A 22,223-nucleotide genomic window follows, 5' to 3' on the forward strand; every position below is an offset into this window, starting at 1 on the left:
CTGCATTGGTGAAACGTTCAGGTGTTCTGGAAGAGGGATTATGCTCTACTGTAGCTCACCAGGAGCTCCTGGAAACAGCAGTTAGACCCTGCCTCCTGTGGGCCGCAGCTCTGTCTTCTTGCTCACTGTCTGTCTGCCACTGCACAAAAACATCTATCCCCAGCTCCGATTGTAGCAAGTCTACCCTGCCTTTGTTTCCCCGGTTCTGCTTCCCCTGCTGTCGGGTCTAGTTTGGGCCATGTGGGGTCAGCATGATGTCCCTTTCCTTTTCTCTCAGAATCCTTCCTTCTTGTGAGGTCCGCTTGTCTGGAGCTGGCCAGATGCTCCCTCACTTTTTCCGTCCTTGCCTGGAAGGTGGAGCTTTCCATCTTGTGAATTTTCTAAACAACTTCAACAGGTCCCTAGTCTATACAAGTCACACCCTCAAAGTACAGTTAAGGGTGTGCTAGAGGATTCTTAGGGCTGTGAAAATACCATTCCAACTTTTGCAACTCTCACCCTCCCTCCTGTAAAACATCCATCCCGTGATTCAGAATACATCTGCTTCTCTGTCTAACACAGATGTATTGCCCATGACATTGTTAGAGGTCTTATTTATTTTTCTACAACTGGACAATCTTCTAACCGGCAGGCCATCCATACTTCCTGTGGTCACTGACATGACTGGCCTTAGGAGATTTCATTTTGTTGTGTATTTACTAGTCTGTACTATCTGTGTGTTTTATTTTGCCTCATTTTTCTGGTTCCCTATGGTGGCTTCTCTTAGGTTATTGAAATGCCCTTTAATGCATATATATTTTTATTTTATATATAATTTTCCTGGTCAACTCACTAGGAATACAGAATAAACAAAATGTTGTCCACACATGAAATTGAAAAGTAGCATTATCCAGAATATGTAAAGAATTTCTAAACTTTGTATGATAAAGAAAGACACAGACCTGTCAGGAAACAGGAAAATGTAATATATGATATAATATATTATATATTATATATTCTTAGGGCTATAATTATTTTATATATAATATATCTTATATATGCATATTATATATAATAAATAATATGTAATGTAATGTTATATATTATATATTATATATTACATAATATAAATTTACTTATATATTTTATATATACTTATATATCCTGGTGTCTTAACTACATATCCTTGTAAATGCTTTTGTGGTTGCCTTGTTGACTGTAATAGACATGTACCAAGTTTTCGTTTATTAGGGCCAATCATAGTGCCCCTTCTTCACTCCACAACTGACCCTTACTTCATAGTTGGCCCATGTCCATCAGCCTGCGTGAAAACTTCCTAGGCAATATTGCTTTCAAAAGACATTGTCTCAGTTTGCTTTCTGTAGTGATAAACGAACCTCCATCAAAGACAACTTGGCGAGGAAAGGGTTTATTTGTCCTGTGCATCCCCATCATGGTTGATCAGAGAGGGAAGGCAGAGCTGGAACTGGAGACAGAAACAGAAGCAGAGCAGACCTTGAAGGAACAGGTGCAGCTGACTGGCTGGCTCCCTGTGGCTCCGCCTGCTTTCCCCATGCAATCGTGTGGCCCCTCCCACTCACACCAATCACCAATCAACAAAATGACAGTCTTGTCTACTGGTAGTATGAAGGATGTAGTTTCTTAGCTGAGGTTCCCTCTTTGAAGATGACTGTAGTTCTTACTGAGTTGACACAAACTTATCAGAACAAATCGTACAAAAAGAAACGCGTGTCAGTGAGGGAGAGCTAGGGTCGTGGCAGCTTCCTTGCTTACCGGCACCAGGCCGCCCTGTAGGATGCTGTGTCACCTTTCCCTGTCGGCTTGAATCTCATTCTGGAGAGTTCTCTTAGATCGGGTCCAGGACTCTCTTTGTTTTAGTTCTCCACAGTTTTCTCCCCCTCTGTAATTTATATACCTTTTTTACTTTACTAACTCTGCTGGCTTTGCTTGTCCTTCTGTGTACATTACAATCTCAGAGAGGGTGTCTGTGATGGGTTTTCCATGTCCTTCGCGCATCTACCCATGGAGGTTTGTTAATAGACTGGGGGTGATTAGCCCTTACCCTCGGGGTCTCCGTTTTTGTTGTTCTGCTCAATATAAAATATAAAAACATTAAAAATGTTTCTAACTTTCTGCAGAAATGATGTTCTCTTTTGCTTTTTGCATGTGGGAACCTAACCTCTTCAGCCATGAGTCACGTTGGCAATGATATTTTTCATTTTTCATTTCTCTGATCAAAAAACAGTTGTGTGTTTTCTGCACAAGGCCATGCTGGGATTGGCTTCTGCACCCAGAACATTGCCAGAAAATGTCCTCTCTGCTTGCCGTGACCTTCCAGAATCTTCCAGAATCTTCCCCGACGCTATCATCCTTTACATGGCCTCCTTGTGTGAGTGCCTTTCTAAGGAAACAGGGCAGCTGCCTCTGCAGGGTTGTACTTATTACGCTGTTAGGCAGATCTCTGCTACCTAACTTGCTTCTTTATACATGTGCACGTCTATGTGTATGTATATCTGCACATGTGTATTGGGAAGGGTGTTCTTTGAGGGTTATCTCTGTGCATACATGTATGAATGTATGCATGTATGAATGTGCAGCTTGGTGCGGTTTCACTTTTACAGACTGCACCAAGTGAATTTTAATTACTTTGTATTGAAAGCACACACCAGCACTCAATAAATCGCCAACTCAATTTAATTGTCAGCCAGTGGCAGTCCTAGAAGAATTAAGGCAAATAAATTGATATAATATTCCATAGCTTTATTGAATAGTTTTTATTAAAGCCCATGTTAGAAATACAGCAATAAATTTAGTAGATAGGATGCTAACACTCTGTTACTAGCTCGGAAAGGGGCGGAATCTGAGAGTCGCATGGCATGAAGGACTCCAAAAGATTCCTTCTCAGGCCTATAAGAAGCAATATGCAGTATTTTACTACTGATCGTAATCACATAATTATATCAAACATTTATCTATAACATGATGAAGCTTAAGGCACACGATTGTGTGTATGTGTGAGTGTGAACATACTATTGTGTGTGAGAGCATGTACATTGTTTATTGCATGCCATTGTTTATTCAGAGATTCATTCGTTCATTCACCCATTCACCAGCAAGTGTCCAAGAGGCTCCACTGTACTGAACTCTGGTCTGGACTCCTGAATACCTCACTTTTCACAGTGAATCCTCTTCCTCCCCATGAGTCCAGCTCCAGCAGGAAAACAAACATTATGCAGCATTTAGGTAAAACAGTTAATCTACCAATAGCAGCATGAACAGGAAAGTAGAGCTAAGCTGGGTGTCAGGGTGCCAGGCCCATTGTAGAGGAGTACTGCTGAGCTGAGTGGAGACTGAGTCAGGGGACCCAGGAGTGGCGTCAAGGACAGACCAGCCAGGAGGCCAACAATTTTGATTTCTGCTACCGACAGAAAGAGTACCCAGAAAAGGGAAAGCCAGCACTGCAGGGACCTGGCAGCTGGAGAGAAGTACTTGCCTGCTACTTCCTTACAATAAAGTTGGAATTCCCACAGTTATGAGTAGGTCTAGACTAAGAAAGAGACTAACTGTAAAATGTCTACAATGACTGTATTTGACTTTCTTCAAAACCATTATTCTAGGGGCTGGGAAGATAGTTCCTGTAACATACCTGCTACACAAGTGTGAGGACCTGAGTCCCAGCCCTAAAACATATTTAAACCCCAGTTCTGGACACACAGACATGTATGGATCTCTGGGGCTCACTGCCCAGCCAGCCTACATAATCAGGGAGCCCCAAGTATCAATGAGAGACTGTTTCAAAAAACAAAGTAGATGCCTTCTGGGAAATGACACCCGAGGTTGACCTATGATCCCTAAACACTCATACTTTCATGTATAAAAATTGCATATACAAACACTCACATGCATAAACCATACATGAATATATGCCCCCACACAAATAAAACCATTAATCCATGTTTTGTGGCTTATTTGCTAAGGAGTGTATAAAGGAGACAGAGATGGATGGTTGAATGGATAGATGATTGATTGATTGATTGATAGTGATAAATTAGATAGATAGATAGATAGATAGATAGATAGATAGATAGATAGATACAGATAGATAGTTTAATGAGCATGACCTTTCCCCATAGGTTTTCCCCATGTTTTAATACTTGGTCTCCAGTTACTGGAACTGTGTGGGAAGGATTAGAAGGTGTGGCCTTGATGAAGGGGGTGTGTCATTCAGGGCAGGCTTACAGGTTTCTAAAGCCCAGGCCACGCCCACTCAGCTCTCTCTGCCTTTTTGACTACTGATTATATCTCACATGGAGACCTCTCAGCTTAGATTCCATGCTGTTATTGTCTGCCCGATGCCATGCTCTGTGCCATGATAGTCAGGGAATCACCCTCTGAAACCATAAACCCCAGCTGAACTCTTTTATTAAGTTACCTTGGTCAGATGACTCATCACAGCAATAGGAAAGTAACTAAGATAGGTCAGATAGGTAGGTAGATAGATAGATGATAGATACATGATAGATAGATTAGATAAATGATAGATGATTGATAGATAAATAGATTAGATAGATGATAGATAGATAGATAGATAGATGATAGATTAGATAGATTAGATAAATGATAATAGATGATAGATAGGTTAGATAAATAATAGATTAGATAAACGATAATAGATAAATGCTAGATAGATGCTGGATAAGATAAGATAAGATAAGATAAGATAAGATAAGATAAGATAAGATAAGATAAGATAAGACAAGAGATGATGGATAAGAAAGATTGTGACCAAAATACCTAGGATCAGAGGGTCTTATCAAGAAACATTTTTTCAGTGTTTCTTTACAAAAGTAGTTAAAATATGCGGATCTCTATTGTACAGAAATGCAAACAGTTCCAGGGATGAAGGCTTCTACCTCATGCTCAGCAGACCTGGGAGACCCACTTTTTCTCTGAGTGCCATGATTACACTACTCTTTGAAGCTGCCACTTTGTATTTCTGACTCTGCCAGAAACAGGTTGGAAATAGGAGAGCTGTGATCATGGAGCATCGTGGAGTCAATGATATGAAAAGCCCAGAGATGAAATCCACATGGATTTAAATTAATTTTATATGCTAACAGGTATTTTTTATTACCTATTTTTGGAAAGAAGTCTTGATTTAAAAGACTCTCGTATTTTGCCTACTTTGGCAAAACCTTGTGTTTTTCCTTCCTGACCTGGAAGTGTTTTGTGCACTGTCTGCTTCACACTTACTCTGTGTTCATGACTCTCTGATGGACCTGAGAGCCCTTGGTGCAGATGCTGGACCCTCCTTCTGCATTTCTCTCTTTTTACACATGCAGCAAGACCTCATTTCCCAGCTGTCACTGAGCCTGGATAAGGAAGCAGGAGCTCTGGGGATGGATAGCACTTTTGTGGCCTTTCCACCCAGTAGTGAATACACAGACCCACCACAAGCTCACAGACAGTCATGGAGACCCAACAGACCGACAGACCACCAGGAACATCCCTCCTCTGTGGCACACGGTTGATCTCTGCTCATCTGCTGTAGTAGAAGGGATAATCCCACAGCATTCTAATGCATCCTCAGCCTATTAGTTCTCTGTGGCTGACAAACATTGTTATTCATGTGCTGATTAGCTAAGCCCTACGCCCATAATCCAGCAGTTTTTATTCTGTATATCAGCCCAAATTGGAACTGTCTATGTCTTCCAATGGTACTATTGCTAGAATATTGATCAGTGAGTCCCATCACTGCACACACAGTGTTCTACAGATGTGAAGACTATACTTATTAGAAATCCGTCAGAGACTTGACTTTCCCAAGCTCCTTAAAGCAAGATGGCGCCCCAAGAAGAATTTTCCCACTTTCTAACCCTTCTTGAGTAGGAATGCTCTGCTTACCCACAATTCTCTAGTCAGAGACCTCATACAGAGAACGTGTTTGGGAAGTAAGAGCAACTGTGTAAGGGAGGTACTTCCCTGACTATAATGGGCTCCAGGGTCCAAGGAGCTGCTAGCCTAGCCCCTTTGTCACTCATGGGTGGCAGTTTTATTCTCCTTGGGTTACATTGTTGAGTATCCATTTTCATAAAATACTTTTCCCTCAAACTTCATTATATTTATCCCGTTAGCACATAACTTTCTGTTCTTTCTGGAAAGTAAATATTTGAGATAGTAATAAATAGCATCTCAGGCTATGCCTTAAAAAGGTCATGTGGTTATGCCAGCAAATGCAGCAGGTGGGGAAGTAGCTTTTGGCTCCTGTTGTCTGTCTGCTGAGGACAGTGGGTGGAGCCTGTTGGTCTGCTGAGGACAGTGGGTGGGGCCTGTTGGTCTGCTGAGGACAGTGGGTGGGGCCTGTTGGTCTGCTGAGGTGGAGCCTGTTGGTCTGCTGAGGACAGTGGGTGGGGCCTGTTGGTCTGCTGAGGACAGTGGGTGGAGCCTGTTGGTCTGCTGAGGACAGTGGGTGGAGCCTGTTGGTCTGCTGAGGACAGTGGGTGGGGCCTGTTGGTCTGCTGAGGACAGTGGGTGGGGCCTGTTGGTCCTGGCTGCCCTCACTTGCCTATGTCTCACCTCCCAACACCCACATTCCTAGTTCTGTTGTTTTTCCAAAGCTGGCTCTGATGTGCTAGTCCACGGTGCAGAAGGCTTTCCCATTGCTGTTGTTTCTTGTTCAAGTTCATACTCAAGGTGTGCACCGCACATGTGCGCCATTGCTTATGTCCTCCCATCCAAATGACCTTCTAATCCAGCTTAAATCCTACAGCTCAGTTTTCATGTTTCATTGAGAGCACAGTCTCCTCCATGTTCCAGCAGTAATTACATGAACAAATTATTGGTGATTCTTTTCAGATTTATTTTATTTGTGTGTGTGTGTGTGTGTGTGTGTGTGTGTGTGTGTGTGTGTGTGTAAGGGAGGTGGATATGTGAGTATTGGTGCATTTGGAACACAGAGGCTTTGGATCTTCTGGAGCTGAAGTTGCAGGTGGTTGTGAACACCTGATACAGTTGCTAGACACTGAACTGGGATCTCTGTAAGGGCTGTATGCACTCTTAACCGCTAAGCATCTCTCTATCCCTGATACATTATTGTTGAGTGCTAAACTGCCTTGAGATCTCTCCGTTGTTTTTGCATGAGATGCCTGGAGGGAGACAGGTCATGTTGGGTGCTTTTGGTTAAGTCTTACAGGCTAAGCCACAGTTCCTCCATTTTCACAGGGACTTAAATACATTTGCTGATGGGTGGAGAGGGAAACCTCTCAGAAGATAACACAACTAGAGCAGACTGACTGAACCTTGCGTATCTGAACACACATTCTCACATTACACATACAGCCTAGTGACTTCAGCATCTAAAGATGAATTTCTGTGTCTCAAAAAGGTGCTAAAAATATTTAACCGGCTTCTTTCCTGAGCTTGTGGGTAGTTGCTAGAATCATAATATGAACCTAAAGTATGGAGGCCACTTCAGGGAATAGAAACAAAGTCTTAGAGGTGTTTCGTGTCCATGTGCCTGAGCTGAAATACACAGTCTGTGGGGAATGATGGGGACAAGACAGCAATCAGTGCATCCGAAGTTTGCAGTGCTTCCTGCTGCCTCTGGCACTCAGAGTTAGTGTTTTCAGTGAGTGAAGGAAGACAGAGATGCTGACAATTGTGAACAGGCCACAAACAGAACTTAGGCTCTGAGGAGAGTTGTGGATTAACTGTTTTTAGTCAGGCCTCCTCTGACTTGTAATAACTCTCTATCATTCCAAGAAAATATGTGAAAGGGGATTTTAACATACTTTTCCTTTTCTGAGTTTCCAGTCTACTAGGTTCAGGCTTTTCCATTAGTTCCCAGGGTCTGAGTCATTTAACGATACCTGCTATTACTATAAATATGCTCCGGGTCTGTGTCATCAATCCTAAGTGTTTGTTTTGTCACCTTCTCTTTGTTTGGGATTTGTGAGGCATGTATGAATGTGTCTATTCATGTTCTCATACGTGGGCAAACATGTATGTGTGGATATGTGTGCATGTGTGTGCCGTTGTGTGACGACTCGTGAAGGTTCACAGTGACAGGGGTTGTTCTTGATTGTTTGTAGCCTTACTGAGCCAGGGTCTCTGAGTTGAACCTGGAGCTCGCCAGTCTAGCTCACAGGCCTGCCTCAGGGATGCCTCGTCTCTGCTTTCCAATGGCTGAGTATACAGGGCTCCGTCTACATCCACCTAACTTTTGAGCTGGGACAAGCAGTGCTGCTGCTGAAGTCTCTCTCAGTCCTGAGTCTCTTCACTTTCCGTGGACGTAAAGAAGCACACAGACTTTTTCTAATTCTTTTTTGAGTCATAACCTGATAGCAGGACGTGAGCAGCAAATCCAAATAAATGTCTATTGAAATCACAACAGGTGTTTTTTTCTGTAATGCTAATTGTCATTAGTAAGAATAGTTCTTGATTTTTTTTTCAGAAATCACATATCATCCATATGTGGAAAGATAAACCTACCCCTAACTAAGGCATAGACACAGCCATGCTTGTCTGCAAAAGCTTACTGTTCCCTGTGGGGAACTTTTTACTTTGTGTTTAAACCTGAGGTTACAAGAACCAAAATCCCATGAGTAAATGCCACTGGACTGAAACACAAGCAACCTTTCCTGGACTGGGAGGGGCCAGCTTTGTTCAGTCCAAACCCCAGATGCTGTTTCCACTTTTAGATACATTTGTCACTGTGTCTATTTCTTTTTATTTGCTTTGTTTGTTTGTTTTTAATGAAATAGAGACATATAAACCCCCATAACTACTTTACAGTGGGGCGCAGTAGCTCACACATATAACCTCAGCTATTTGAGATGCTGGGGAAAGAGATTGTTGAGACCAGCCTGAGGTGCACAGCCTTTCCTAGCCAGCCTAATGGGCAAGCGGGAAACTCCATCTCAAACAACAGCATGCAATTAACACAAAGCACAGGCTTGGGTCTGAGTCTCACCTGCTTCAAGCCACATCTTTAAGATTCACAAAAGTGTTCCTTGATTATATAGTCTGATTTTCAAAATATTGTTTTGTGATTTTCTTTCTTCCCCTGTCTTGTTAGCAGTGAGTGAAAATGAGATTTGCATTTGAAACACTGATATTCAGTGTTGGGACAGCTAGGGCACTACCTTCTTTTAATTTCCATAAATGTCAGCACATGCCTCTTTTCACCTTTGGGTAAATAGTCGATAGAAAAATCAATTCTGAGATAAATGAGGGGCAATATGACTTCACGTCTGAATTATTTACAAAGATGATTTTAATCCTCGAGATGAAAGACTTGAGGTAAAAATCTCAGGAATCAGTTGCTAATAATTAGTGTCGCCCAAAGGATTGCAGGTCCCTGAGAAGTCTGGGGCAGGCAGACGAACAGTCTAATCAGCTCACCTCACAGAACCCCATTAATAGCACGAAGGAAGCGGCTGAAAATGAGCAAACATACACAGCTGGCCTAAGCCTACAGACCTCGGATATCTCTTTCTAGACTTGGAGTCATTGTTTTTCTAACCTCTGATGTAGCTGTCAGTCTTACTAGAAAGACCATGGACTAGAGAGGTGGGTCAGCGACTAAGTGCTTTTGTCACTCTTGCAGAGGACCTAATTTCAGTTCCCAGAACCCACAGGTCGGCTCACAGCCATCTGGGTCTCCAGCTACAGGGGATCAGAAGACCTCTTCTGGCCTCCTTGGGCTCCCGCATGAACACAGTGCACATAAATATATTCAAACACACACATGTGCATGAAATTACATAAACATTTAAAAAGAAAGAACATGCATGAACCAAATCTACATATCATTGTAGCAAGTTCTTGTCTTCCTTTTTAATTGGTATTTCCTAGCTGTGGGGCAACATAAGAGACTCTAGGATCTGAGCAGGAGAAGTAGAAATTATGTTACTGTCTCAATTTTGAACATGAAGTCATATAGACTGAGACCATAGGGATACTGTGGCTTTTATCCCCAGCTGTGTATCCAGACTGTACCATTCTTCTCTAAGGATCACTGGTTCTGTTGAGGGATCATTCCATTACAGACCTTGTGAGAAAAGGATTTTGTTTAAGGAAAAGTAGTGTCCAAGCTGGAAGGTGTCCTGCACCTTGACTGTCTACATGCAAGCATGCATCAGAGGCTTGTGAAAACAACACCGGAGTGCATGCAGCTTCATGCCCTCCTTACGGAAACTCTCCGTATTAGCAGAGCACGGAATTACGTGTTGCCATAGGTCAACCAGGGTGGAGTCAGGAGATGTAACATCACAGGAGGATGCTGGAAACAAATGTTGACTCCTGGTGGCTCTGGTCATGCTGCCTCGGCCACTGGTTGTGTAATGGGCCTTTTAGATCTGATTTCCCTGATTCCCTATGCATTGTGACATGTGACCCTCTCGCAACTAAACCAGAAAGAGCTTTCAAACTCTTCAGATCTCTAAAATATTAAATCTGAAAAAAAAATCACAGGAAAAATTTCAAGTATCCTGTTCGATCTCCCACCAAACAATTCGGTTTGTGAAGCTGTTCAGGCTGGTTTGGATCTGCCTTAGAAAGACACCATTTCCCCCAATTCCATCCCCAGATAATACTTCCAGGCATACTATAAACTCATTTAATCCATTGGGCTTAAGTCTTTTTATTCTTTGACAGCAGGAGGTCTCCTGGCTGCAGTCTCGCTCTCCCTCCCCAACCCTGCCCACTTGGATATTCAAGCCCATTAGGGCTTGACAGAATGCATTGCAGGCTAGGGCTGCAGGGCCACCCACATCCCTGGGATTCGCAGCAGCACATTTTTACTAGGTCTGTGGGCTGTGCAAGGCACTACAGCATAAGATGTGTTCAGTGTAACCAGGTGAGCCTGGCATTGCTTGAAGCTGTGAACCTCTAATGTCTTCCACAGGTGTCGAGGGATGAAGACAAGATTTCTTGTCCTTGAGTTAAAAAAAAAAAAAGGACCCAGGAGTGAATTCTATTCTGCTATTATTCCTCCCTTCTCTTGAGCACAGCCCAGCATTCCCACACTGATTCTACCAATGCCCTAAGCTTGTAGACCGATGTCTGGGCAGGTAGTGACAGACGCACACAGGACAGATCAGCACTTCTTCAACCTGCATGAGAGAGATTGCTTACTCTAAACATGAAAAACATACTCTCCTGAACCCTTAACATCTGACAGTTGTTTTTATAGCCATGTTAACTACAAGTATGCACACAGTGCTGTGTGAACTCTCGTTATCCTCTTGGCTCATATTGCACTTGTGACCTAAAATAAAAAAAAAAAAAAAAGTTTAAAAATTGAGGAAAACAAAAGCCTACAGTAAAATTAAAATCCATGACACTCAGATAAAGATTGCTTCTGGCCTGGTTGTTGTGATCATAAAAAGAGAAAGAGGTGTGAGAATATGGTATACTGCGGTGTGTGCCTCAGTGGGCCCATGCCGAGGCATCCCTTCCCACTGAGGGACCAGACACACAAAGGTATAGCAAAGAATAGAGTTTATTTAGGACATGGGATGAGAGTTAAGGGGGTAGTAGAGGCAGAGAAAGGCAGAGAGAGGGAGAGAGTAGAGAAGTAGAGGCCGGCCATGACCACGTGGAGGGGGGGAGGGGAGGAGAGCCCAAGAGAGAGCAAGAGAGAAGCTGAGAGTGAGAGAGATAAGAGAGAGGTAAGAGAGAGGAGGGGCCGAGTAGCCCCTCTTATAGTAGGCCAGGCCTACCTGGCTGTTGCCAGGTAACTGTGGGGTGGAGCTTAGAAAGAATCCTAACACCAGAGACAGCTGAAACCAGGACTGTGTAGGAGTTGGCAGAAGCACGCTCAGTTTCTGTCAGCTCCAGCTTTCCTGCCGTGGCTGCCTGTGACCTCCATAGCTGTAGCTGCTTTCTAAGGGTCTGCAGCTCATCCTTTGAGGTGACTCACCTCTGCACTGTCACCAGGTTTGCTCAGAGGAGAAACTAAGTGTATGGGTTGCTTCCATCTGTCTACTCCACAGCATCGGGCAGACAACTGTGTCCATTTTTCTCTTCCTGACTTTCTTCGTTTTGTTTTTATTTGCTCGTTTGTTTATGTTTTTTGTTTTTTGGTTTTTTTTGTTTTTGTTTTTGAGACAGAGTTTCCTCTGCCTGTCCTGCAACTAGCTCTGTAGTCTGTATACCAGAATGGTCTCAAACTCAGAGATCTGCCTACCTCTTATTTCCAAAGTGCTGGGATTAAACTAGCAATAAACTAGAAAATCACATAATAATGTCTTCAAATGATACAAATTTTCCTTAATATGATGATTTTTCCAAAAAAAAAAAAAATCACAAACTTACTGATGTAAAACATTTTAACATGAGGACTTCTAAGCCCTCATCACTATTTCAGAACCACTATGTTTAAGAGTTGTTCAAAAGGGCTGGAGAGAAAGCTCAGCTCAACTTTTATGAGACCTTGCTGCTCTTACAGAAGACCCAGGTTCAGTTCCCAGCATTCCCTTGATAGCTCACAATTGCCTGTAACTCTAGTTCCATGGGATTCTGACTCAGGCAGGCACCAGATATACAGGTGGAACACAGACATGCACGCAGACGAAACACTCACACACATCAAAAAATGAAATGCTTCTCTTTAAAAGTTGCTTAAATTGCTCATAACAATATGCTTATATGGTTACAGTATTTTATTTGACACCTAAAATTAAAACATGTAAACTGCTCTCAGCCTCTGCCTGTACTGCTCTCCTTGCTTTTAAATCACATCTGGGACTGTCGTAAACAACTGCACCTAAATCACTCACACTGTGGCTCCAGCACGGCTCAGCATCTGGAGAATTCTCTTTCATCACAGAGCGGGGCACGCGGGGGTTGGGGTGTAGGCTCAGGGCCATTCACTGAGAGAAACTCTCTCATCAGATGTTATTTGGTTTGGGCATCAGGATTCCTTCAGCAATTCTAGAAGACGTCATCAAGTCAATATGAAGACTCCACAGCTGCTCCTCGTTCGTGCCTGTTCTCACATGTCAGTCACCCACCCCTTGCCTGGTTCTTACCGGTGAATGATTGTGAGCTATTCTATGGCCAGGCTCTAGAGCCACACTGAACATCTAACCCAGCCTTGCTCTCCGCAGGGCAGACCTTCAGCCCAAGCTGTCAGGATTCTGTCTAAGCTCCACCCCACAGTTACCTGGCAACAGCCAGGTATGCCCCGCCCCACAGTTACCTGGCAACAGCCAGGTAGGCCTGGCCTACTATAAAAGAGGCTGCTCCGCCCCTCCTCTCTCTCTTTCATCTCTTATTCTCTCACTCTCAGCTTCTCTCTTGCCCTCTTGGGCTCTTTTCTCTCCTCCTCCCCTCCCCCTCTCAGTGCCAGTTCCAGATCCGTCATGTCTTCAAGATCCTGTAAAGGATGAAGTTCAGGGTCTTGGCTTCAGTCTGTGTTATCTCCCCTTTCCTGTTGTTGAGCTGATTATCCCCTTTCAAAACGCGCAAATGGTTAAAAACTGGAATGACAGTAAAACAGATTTTTCTTCCCTAGCTGCTCTGTCTACACTGTGGGCATCACAGAAAGGCATCCACGGCATCTCCTTAAATCAGGACATATATTGTGTTGTAGACCAGAGGACTAATCCATGGGCTCCAAAAGTTTAATTGGAGTGCCTTCTATGCCTTGGTATAATAATTGCCTCCTGTCTATAAATACTGACTCTTCTGTGCAACCTTCCAAAGAGAAGATGAAGGAGGGTGAGATCTGCCTTATAGATGGGTGAATTCCACCTGGTGTGAAGCCAGCTAGCTGATCCTGAGCTGAGATGTGGTAGTTCCCCTGACCTCCTGTGATTTTTTTCCTTCTCTAAAATGAAATGATTCCCTTTCAGAAGCAAAATGATCATTTCGTTACCAAAACAAGCTTCTCCTCTTAATGATAACATTTGATTTATTTGGGAAATATCAAAAGACAATCAAAGAATTGATGTGGATTTTATTGTTATCAATATATCATAAGACCACAAAGGAGGACAGAGACTGGTGCAGGTATTTCTTACAATGCTATGTGGTATTTGACATGCTTCTTGTTTACACTGTCCTGGACCCACTGGAGTATCATAATGTTTACTGGCTTGTTGTTCAGAGATACCCAAGCCCTTTTTATCACCTCTGAGACCATGATGCTTGAGTTTCGCAATCTAATAAATTTAATAGATCTAAATGAAGCAAATTAAATGCTATTAGCTCCATAGTGTTTTCCTTTTTGGACAAGCCTCTGAAAATCACAAACTTAAAATCCCTCTCCATCAAAGATGTAGAATGTCTACCGTCCTTGTAGACACACCTATGCACATGCTTATATTTTAATGGAGAACAACAATGCTGGGATTCTGGCATCCCTTTATGCAAGTCCATCAGTTCTCCTTTTATGCCTAATAAATTTCCCTTAATCGGGACCAATCTCTAAAATAGAATCTGAGGGATGTTCTGTGGTATTCTCCAAAGAAAGGGTTTATTCTGAGCTCAAGTTGATTATCGAAATCATCAGTCAGAGTTCCACTTATTTGGGAACCACGGAAAGCTCTTTGCTGGTTGATTCCATTCCTCTGGACGCCCTCAGCATTTCAAGCCTACGACACCCTCATTAAGAGGGCTTGCTAATGGCTTGTGTGCATAAGATTCACATTTTATATCGTACTTGGGAATTTGAGTATTTCTAGTAAATACTGCAAAGCTTTCAAAAGAGAGCAAAGTTTTGAGGGGTTTTTTGGGGGGGAGGGGGATTTGATTTGGTTTTGCTTTTGTTTTTCCAAAAAGGAAAGGAAGTGCAGGGGAGATCATTCAGTCAGCAAAGCATCAACTGTGGAAACATAAAGAGCTGAGTTCAAACACCAGAACGTACAAAAAACAAAAGGAAAACAACAAAAAACAAAAACCCATAAACAAACAAACAAACAAAAATCTTATACAGATGGTACCTGCTTGTAAATCCAGGCTCTGGGAATACAGATACAATTGAATACATGCAGCTGTTTGCCTAGCCTTCTTGGGGGCACTCCTGACAAGTGAGAGACTCTGCTTTGAAAAACAAAGAAGATGGTATCTCACACACACACACACACACACACACACACACACACACACACACGAGAGGACACCATTTGAGATTTGAGATGTTTTCTGTCAAATTCCCTGCTAAGTCTCATGGACCGGCAGCTTCCTAGAGTCAATCTCCTTGGAGACAGGCACCTCTGGGCTCAGGTCAATGTGATGCCGACTTCAAAGCTGCACTTTTCGGAAGATTTAATGGAGGGTTGCATCTGGAATCTCTGGTTGTCCTGGAAAATGCTGCAAAGAGTCCGTGCTGTAGTGGAAATGTAGATGGGTGTTTGTGCCTGCCGCAGAGAGGAGGGCACAGCCAGTGGGGAGCCCGGTGCCATCTGCTGAGTAGAGACTTGGGTTCTTTTGTCTGGGTTTAGAATTTGACTCTTTGTTAAGGAGTCTGTTACTCTTGTCTCACCTGGCTTTCTTCAGTTTAGCTGAGTGTTTGCTCTTCACTTTCTGTTGCTTTAATTCCTAGCTTAAACATTGTTTCTGTTCCTTTAGTGGTTTGGCTAGGGTGGGACATGCGTGCTTGACTCATTACATTCTAGCATATTTTATTACTTCTATCACTTTTCCTGATATTTCTAGAACTCAGGTTTTAGCCTTTCCTTAATCTCTCCAGCTTGCGCAGTTACTGTTAGCAGCCATGTGTGTTTTGTGTGAGACTTACAGTCTAGGAGACTTTCCAAGCTCCTAATTGATGTTTACCTGTAGTCTTGCTAATTACAGTGTTCCTGAACCTTAAATTTTACTTTTTTTTTCCCATCTGAGACCACTCTCACGTCTTCCTATATAAAGGAAAACGTTCCTGTTGTGTCTCTGTTGATGTACAATATCTGAGGACCCTTTTTGTTTCTGCAACGTCTTTATTTTGCTCTGCGTTTTGAAAGCTGGCTCTGTCAGACAGAGCGCTAGGTTTGCTCTCAGTAATTCCATTCATGTCTCTTTGCTCTCCACTTCCAGTATTTCTGTTAAGAAGTCAGTGTCTGCTCTCATCCTAGGTCCTTTGGATATCAGCACATTCTTCCTTTAGTTTTGCATTTATTCTTTGAAATTTTCATACAATGTATCTTGATTATATCCAACCCTTTTTCCTGTCCTCCAGCTCCTCTGAGGATCCAGAATCCCTATCACATCGCTCCCTAACTTCATGTCCTTCTAAATGTTTTGTTTGTTTGTTTGTTTGTTTGGTTGGTTGGTTGGTTGGTTGGTTGGTTGAAGCCACTAAGTCCAGTTAGTGCTGCCTGAATGCATGCAGGAGTTTGGGATCATCCACGTGAGCTAGTGGAGGAACTACCAGTGGTCACTCTCTTGAAAAATGTTTCTCCTGGCCCCCTTGCTGTATGCTCTATGTGAGCAGATACAGAACACAGGAGACTGGCCTCAGTGGGATCTCATATTAGCAGCCGGAAGCAGGGGGTGTCCACGCATGAAGAATCACATCGATGTCACACACTTAGTAATAGGAGACCCTGACTCTAGCTTAAATGAGTACCTAGACAGAAGTTTGGTGACAAACTGAACAAAGCCATAGCTAAGAACACAGGCTCCGACATCACCTTCTCTCCGTGCTGTTGGGCAAAATGAACTTTTCTGTGCCTCGGCTGCCTCATCCACAAAATAATAGCACTGACTTTGTAGAACTTGTCGGAGAAGCCTGGATCACAGAAAGTTGCCTCCGCTTACCAGCCCTCCACAGCACCCACTAGCTGAATAAATTCTATGTACTCCCAGGGCCCTGCTTTCCTGGTTCATTCCATAGTGGCTAGAAGCAGTCTGCAGAATTGCCTCCTGTGCAGGAGCCATCCTGCTTTGGAGACCTTTTCTATGGAAGCCTTGAGGTTGAGGAGGGATGGACGAGTTGACGGGGGGGGGGGGGGGGGGGGGCAGAGATGTCCACGCTGAGGTGCTACTGCTCTGATGACTTGTTCACATGGATAGAAAATTCCTTTTGCTAATGAGGACCCCCATGCTGTATATAGAGACTCTGAACACAGATCTGAACCTCTTCTAAAGGTCCTGAGTTCAAATCCCAGCAACCACATGGTGGCTCACAACCATCCGTAATAAGATCTGATGCCCTCTCTCTTTTGGTGTGTCTAAAGACAGCTACAGCCCACTCAGGTGTAGATTCAGACTTGGCCCAGGACTGCTGGCAAGGCTCTTCTTTCTTGCTACCATTCCCCGTGGAAGAGCCACAGTACGTGTCCTACAGAGCTCTGTTCTCTCATTTAATCAAAAGTCATGGTAGAATGGAAGAGGTGCTGTTGCAGCCAGGCATTCAGGTCCCAGGAGACGAGAGAACCATCTTCTAGGTTTTTCTCTCTTGTCCCCTGGCACTCCCTTTCTGGCTTCTAGAATCTCATTCTTTTTAAAAAAAAAAAAAAAAAAGAATTTTTTTCATGTTAGAATAGCCAGAAAATGGTGCCTGTAAATGGTCTGCATAATAGAGTTTCAGCTGCTGGCAAAAGGGGGAGGAGTACCCCTAACAAGGTAACCTTTCACCCCATTGTGCCCAGGCTGAAATAAACTAGGCAGCCAAGGGTCAGTTTTCAGGAACCATTGTAAATGAAGTAGAAGCAGCTAATACAATTGCATGTCAGGTGCTGTCCAGCAAAAGCTGGGCCCATGCCTGTGTTTGAAGGCGCACTGTCTGAGAAAGTACACAGCACCTAGACAAATATCTCTGCTCCATTGTCCTCATGTGGATAGTGTGGCTAGACACCATAACAGGTGGCAAGTGTGTTCTCAGACACAGCTAACCTTCCTCCAGTAGACAGCATGTTAGAGTCTGTCTCTTATTGCCCCTGTGCTTGGGAACTGTTTTGATATCAGTACGGACCAGTTCTAGCAACTGTTCTGGGGGTGAGGGGATAGGGGACCATGGTAGGAGGGTCTGTCCTTAGGCTAGAGTATGTGATTGAAGTGGGCTACATCATCCTGATATTCCTGTTTAATGTATGTGTTAATGGATAAGCAGTTCCTGCATTGGGATAAAGCATGAGAAGACTTGTTTTTCTAGCAGCAAATCCATTTAGAGAGTAATTAAATCAAGAGAAAGTACAAGCTGCCACAGGAGTGTTTGTAAACTCAGGAAAGGCGGGGCAGGTTGATGCTACTTACTCTTGTGCCCATTGGGAGGTGTGGTATGTGCAAACTACTTTGTGAACCTCTTGATGGCAGTGTCACCATCTGCAAGAGGTCATTTCTCACTCCCTGGATCTATATTGTTTCTAGGGGTCCTGCAGATGAAGGTTTGGCTGACTCTGTACCCCAGCCTGCCCTTCCCCCCAGTGCTGACGTTCTTCCTAGCTCAGCTGGGTCACCACATCTGTAGCTACCTTGCTTCTTCTTTTCCACTGCAGGTTATCCACCAGCTGAGGCTCTCTGAGAATGAAAGCGTAGCGCTGCAGGAGCTGCTGGACTGGAGGAGGAAGCTCTGTGAGGCCAGAGAAGGCTGGCAGGAATCCCTGCAGCACCCAGAGCCCCGTGCACCTCCACCACCGCCCTGCAAGAAACCGACACTCCTAAAGAAGCCTGAGGGGGGCTCCTGCACCAGGCTGCCTTCCCAACTCTGGGACAGCAGCATCTGAGACAGCCTGCACTGTGGGCACATGTCTGAGCTGTCTAGTGCCTGCAGGCTGCTTCTGCACGAGGCTGCCTTTGGATGTCTGAGGTCTCCTCTCCAGGCATCTCCACAAAAGCACAGGACACTAACGATGATTACCCAAGACCTCCTGTGTGTGTGGGTCTGTGTGTGCTCACTGGTTCCTTCTCCATTTCTTATAGCACACTGAATTTTAGGGCCATTCTGCCCCCATAGAGCCAGAGGCAAGGAGCCATGTGGCTGAGTTCAGAGGTCAGAACAGTTGGGGGAGGTCCTCCAGGTAGCTGTTTCTACTACACCCCACAGTGGCCACTACTGCATCAGTGGCTGTCATATGGTGCAGCACATAGGACGTATGTTTCATTTCTTTGTAGTTGTCTGTCATTAGAATTACAAACTGGACAGCCATTTTACATGTTTATTACCGTATTTTATAACGTTATGCAACTGGTGTGTTCCCTTTCTTTAAAATACAGATTTTAAAAGACCATTTCTAGGAATTTTTTTTTTAAATTCTACATACTTATTTTTAACCCAGAGTTCCTCAAGTCCTGGGGACTGTGCATTGCCTTGGCGTTGACAAATGCCTACAGCAATGCTGGTTGAGAAGTAGGGTTTATGTGTCATGCCTGTCCACTCTTACCTGCACCCTGCATCCCCCTTGGGTACGTGTGGCTTTGGCATTCGTTGGTTAAGCTTTGTCCCCACCCAACCCCTCAGCTTGGTGTAGATGGCAGGATGTTTATGGTTCAAAACATATGGCTTCAAGTTCTTTGCTGGTGATACAGGACTTTCAACAGTACTGATAAGCAGGCTGAATCTCACGGGCAGAGCAGTATGCTGCCCTCCCTAGAAACACTGCATGACTCCCTTGCTGTGTACCTGACTGGCTGTCGTGTATGTGACGGCCTTGCTTTTCCATGTCTTTATGCCCACTGTCCATGAGTTCTGAGCAGTGGCTCCACCAGCCGTTTGCCACCTCCCTCCGCCCCTTGGACCTGTTCATTCATTTCTGCCATTTCAGGGCTTCTGTGCCAATAAAAGGGTGCAACCGTATTCTGTTTCAGTCATTTGCGGTCAGTGCTGTCTGCTGGGAATTCTTGTCTCCTGATCAGCTATGGGGAAGCAACAGAGAACCTTCACCCAGCCTTCCTTTATATTCCTTTATAGCCATTTGTAAGTTTTAAGAGACGCCTGCTAGTACAAAGATTGTGCACTGTATTAAAAAAAAATCTAGCAATCAAGGCATAGCAAGCAGCCTAGAATTGACCATCCCAGCCTTGTTGGAGGCTCTGGATACAGCTGACTCTGCAGTACAGGAAGTGGTTGCTATGAGGGCTCTAAGTTGGTGGCTTCCAGTTGAAAGGAATGCCCAAGGAGAAGTGACTTGTTATATCTAAGAATTAGCTTACGTGGGGACCATGGCCCCTCCAGGATATCACAACAGGAAGAATGAAACATCACAGCTAACTACATTGCCCTCCTGACATCAAGGAGGTGCTTGGCTTGCTCCTAGCCAGGTCCATCCAGACTCGTGTCTCTCTGAATCCAGCCCACAGGCTATGGCAGAGTTAGCTCCTTTCTGACACAAAACTTCTTTGGCCTCCACCAGTCCTTATATATTGCAAATATCAATAATCTGGGCTGAATTAGAACCTTGAATGGCTCCCCATACCACAGAGTAGACCATGAAGTACCAATACTGCTCAGACTGTGTGTAATGCTCAGACTGCACTGATGTGGTATCTACTACTAAAATGTTTGTTCTGTCTGGAGAATTTCCCAAAGGGAGTGAACTAGAGAAAGCCCATTCTCAGAGTTCTTGTTGACCAGAAAGGCCAAGGTCTAGGATCTCTTGAGAGCTAATGTCTAGTGAGGGACAACTGTTAGTTTGCAGATAACTATCTTCTCATTATAAGCTCATGTGATGGGAAAAGAGAAAGAGGCAGCAAGGCCTCTGGGGTATCTTTCACAGGGTCCTGTCTCTCTTCTCATGACCTTGTCAACCCCAAAAGGTCCACTTCCTCATGCTGTCACTCTAAGGTCTCAGCTGCTGTGTGTCAACTTGGAAAACATGCAGAGGCTCAGTTCATGGCCTCTATGAAGACTGATAGACAAACACTAATAAGATCATTGTGCTCACTCTTATATTAATATTTAAATTGCAGTTCTGAGTTTTAACAGAGCCTCTCAAAATATCACCTTTCCTTGCTCCTGTTCCAACATGGCAGTCCAACTTGATTTCCTGACATGGTCAACTCCTTGCATTTATTTAAATAGAGCTTTAAAATCTTCAAAGTGAATTCTTTCAGATATATAACGGTGTGAGATTATGATACAAGGCCACTATAGAGAGACTTTCTATGAAGATGGGTCTATGAGTCATGTGTGATCCAAATCACTCTGCCTTCTCTTCAACCAGGTGCAGCTTAGAGACCTGTGCAACATGAAAAGCTCAACCAGTACAGCGTTGTGAGTGTCACAAAGCGTGAGCTCTTAGTCTCTGCAGAGGCCCCTGTGGACCGTCAGAGACCAGAAGCCCACCCCTTGTAGACTAACTGCCAACTCCTCCATCAGTATGGGAGACTGTCTGTGTTTGGCTAACTGCCTCTCGGCCAACCATGGAGAGAGATGGCCTGTACATTCATTGTTGAGTAGCACAGTGTGACTGAGACTATGAAATTTACATGATGGAAAGATGGGCAGGTCAGCAGCACGAGCACCATGATATCCACATATTACCAGTCATAATAACCGAGATCAAGTCAAGCTCTTTGTGTGCACTGAAAGACCAAAGCACAGCTCTGTAATGAGGCTAGCATTGTAAGTACGTAGACAGAGGTAGCATTCTGGGTAATAAAGCCCTGACCATTATTTTTACACAAGCAATATTCAGTTACACACAGTTGCAAAGAAAGATGGCATTTTAATTGCCACCAGACCATAAGGTATGAATTATGATATATTATTAAGCCCACAACCTTATGTTTAGCAATATAATTGGTAAGAAATTATGATGCTATGTTCAAACACTACCTACTCTATTGCTTTTTTAAAAAAATATATGAGGGACCTCTAAAAACTACTACCAAAATGTTTATATTGGGTTAAGATGACTTAAAACATATTTTCCAGAGTGGAAAAAAATACCTCATTACTATTCTTGAGTAGTGGTATCTAATTTAGTAAAATTATGATTACATAAATCTACTCAATAAAAGTAACAACCAATTAAAATCCAAGATTGGTGAAAGGACTTCACATAGAAATATTAGTTACTTTGTTAGTGCAAAGGTAATATATTATAAATTCCCTAGCTTAGAATGGCCAGCTCTCTGCCGGAACTCAATAGCTGCCACACTCCAGCTGGGGATCAAACCCAGCCCTGAGTCCATACAAGCCCAAAGGTTGGGAGCTGGGGAAACGGATCAGCAGGTAATGTGCTCACCACACATGCACAAGGAACTGTGTTCCGGCGCCCAGGACTTGTGTAAAAAAGTTTGGTGTTGTGGTATATGCTTATAGCCCATGTACTAGGGAG

General features: G+C 43.7%; 1 protein-coding gene across 2 annotated transcripts in view; it reads left to right on the forward strand.

The window, feature by feature from the left end:
* Myo16 (myosin XVI) overlaps window positions 1–19,729 on the forward strand; it is a 366,311-nt gene extending 346,582 nt beyond the window's left edge. For both annotated transcript variants that reach the window (XM_052162641.1, XM_052162640.1), the window contains one exon: window positions 18,441–19,729. In XM_052162641.1, coding sequence (XP_052018601.1) covers window positions 18,441–18,668 — 228 coding nt within the window. In that variant the 3' untranslated portion in view covers window positions 18,669–19,729. The remainder of the gene's footprint in view (window positions 1–18,440) is intronic.
* The last annotated feature ends 2,494 nt before the right edge of the window (window positions 19,730–22,223 follow it).

Source organism: Apodemus sylvaticus, chromosome 18 (assembly GCF_947179515.1).
Source record: "Apodemus sylvaticus chromosome 18, mApoSyl1.1, whole genome shotgun sequence".
NCBI classification, from domain to species: domain Eukaryota; kingdom Metazoa; phylum Chordata; class Mammalia; order Rodentia; family Muridae; genus Apodemus; species Apodemus sylvaticus.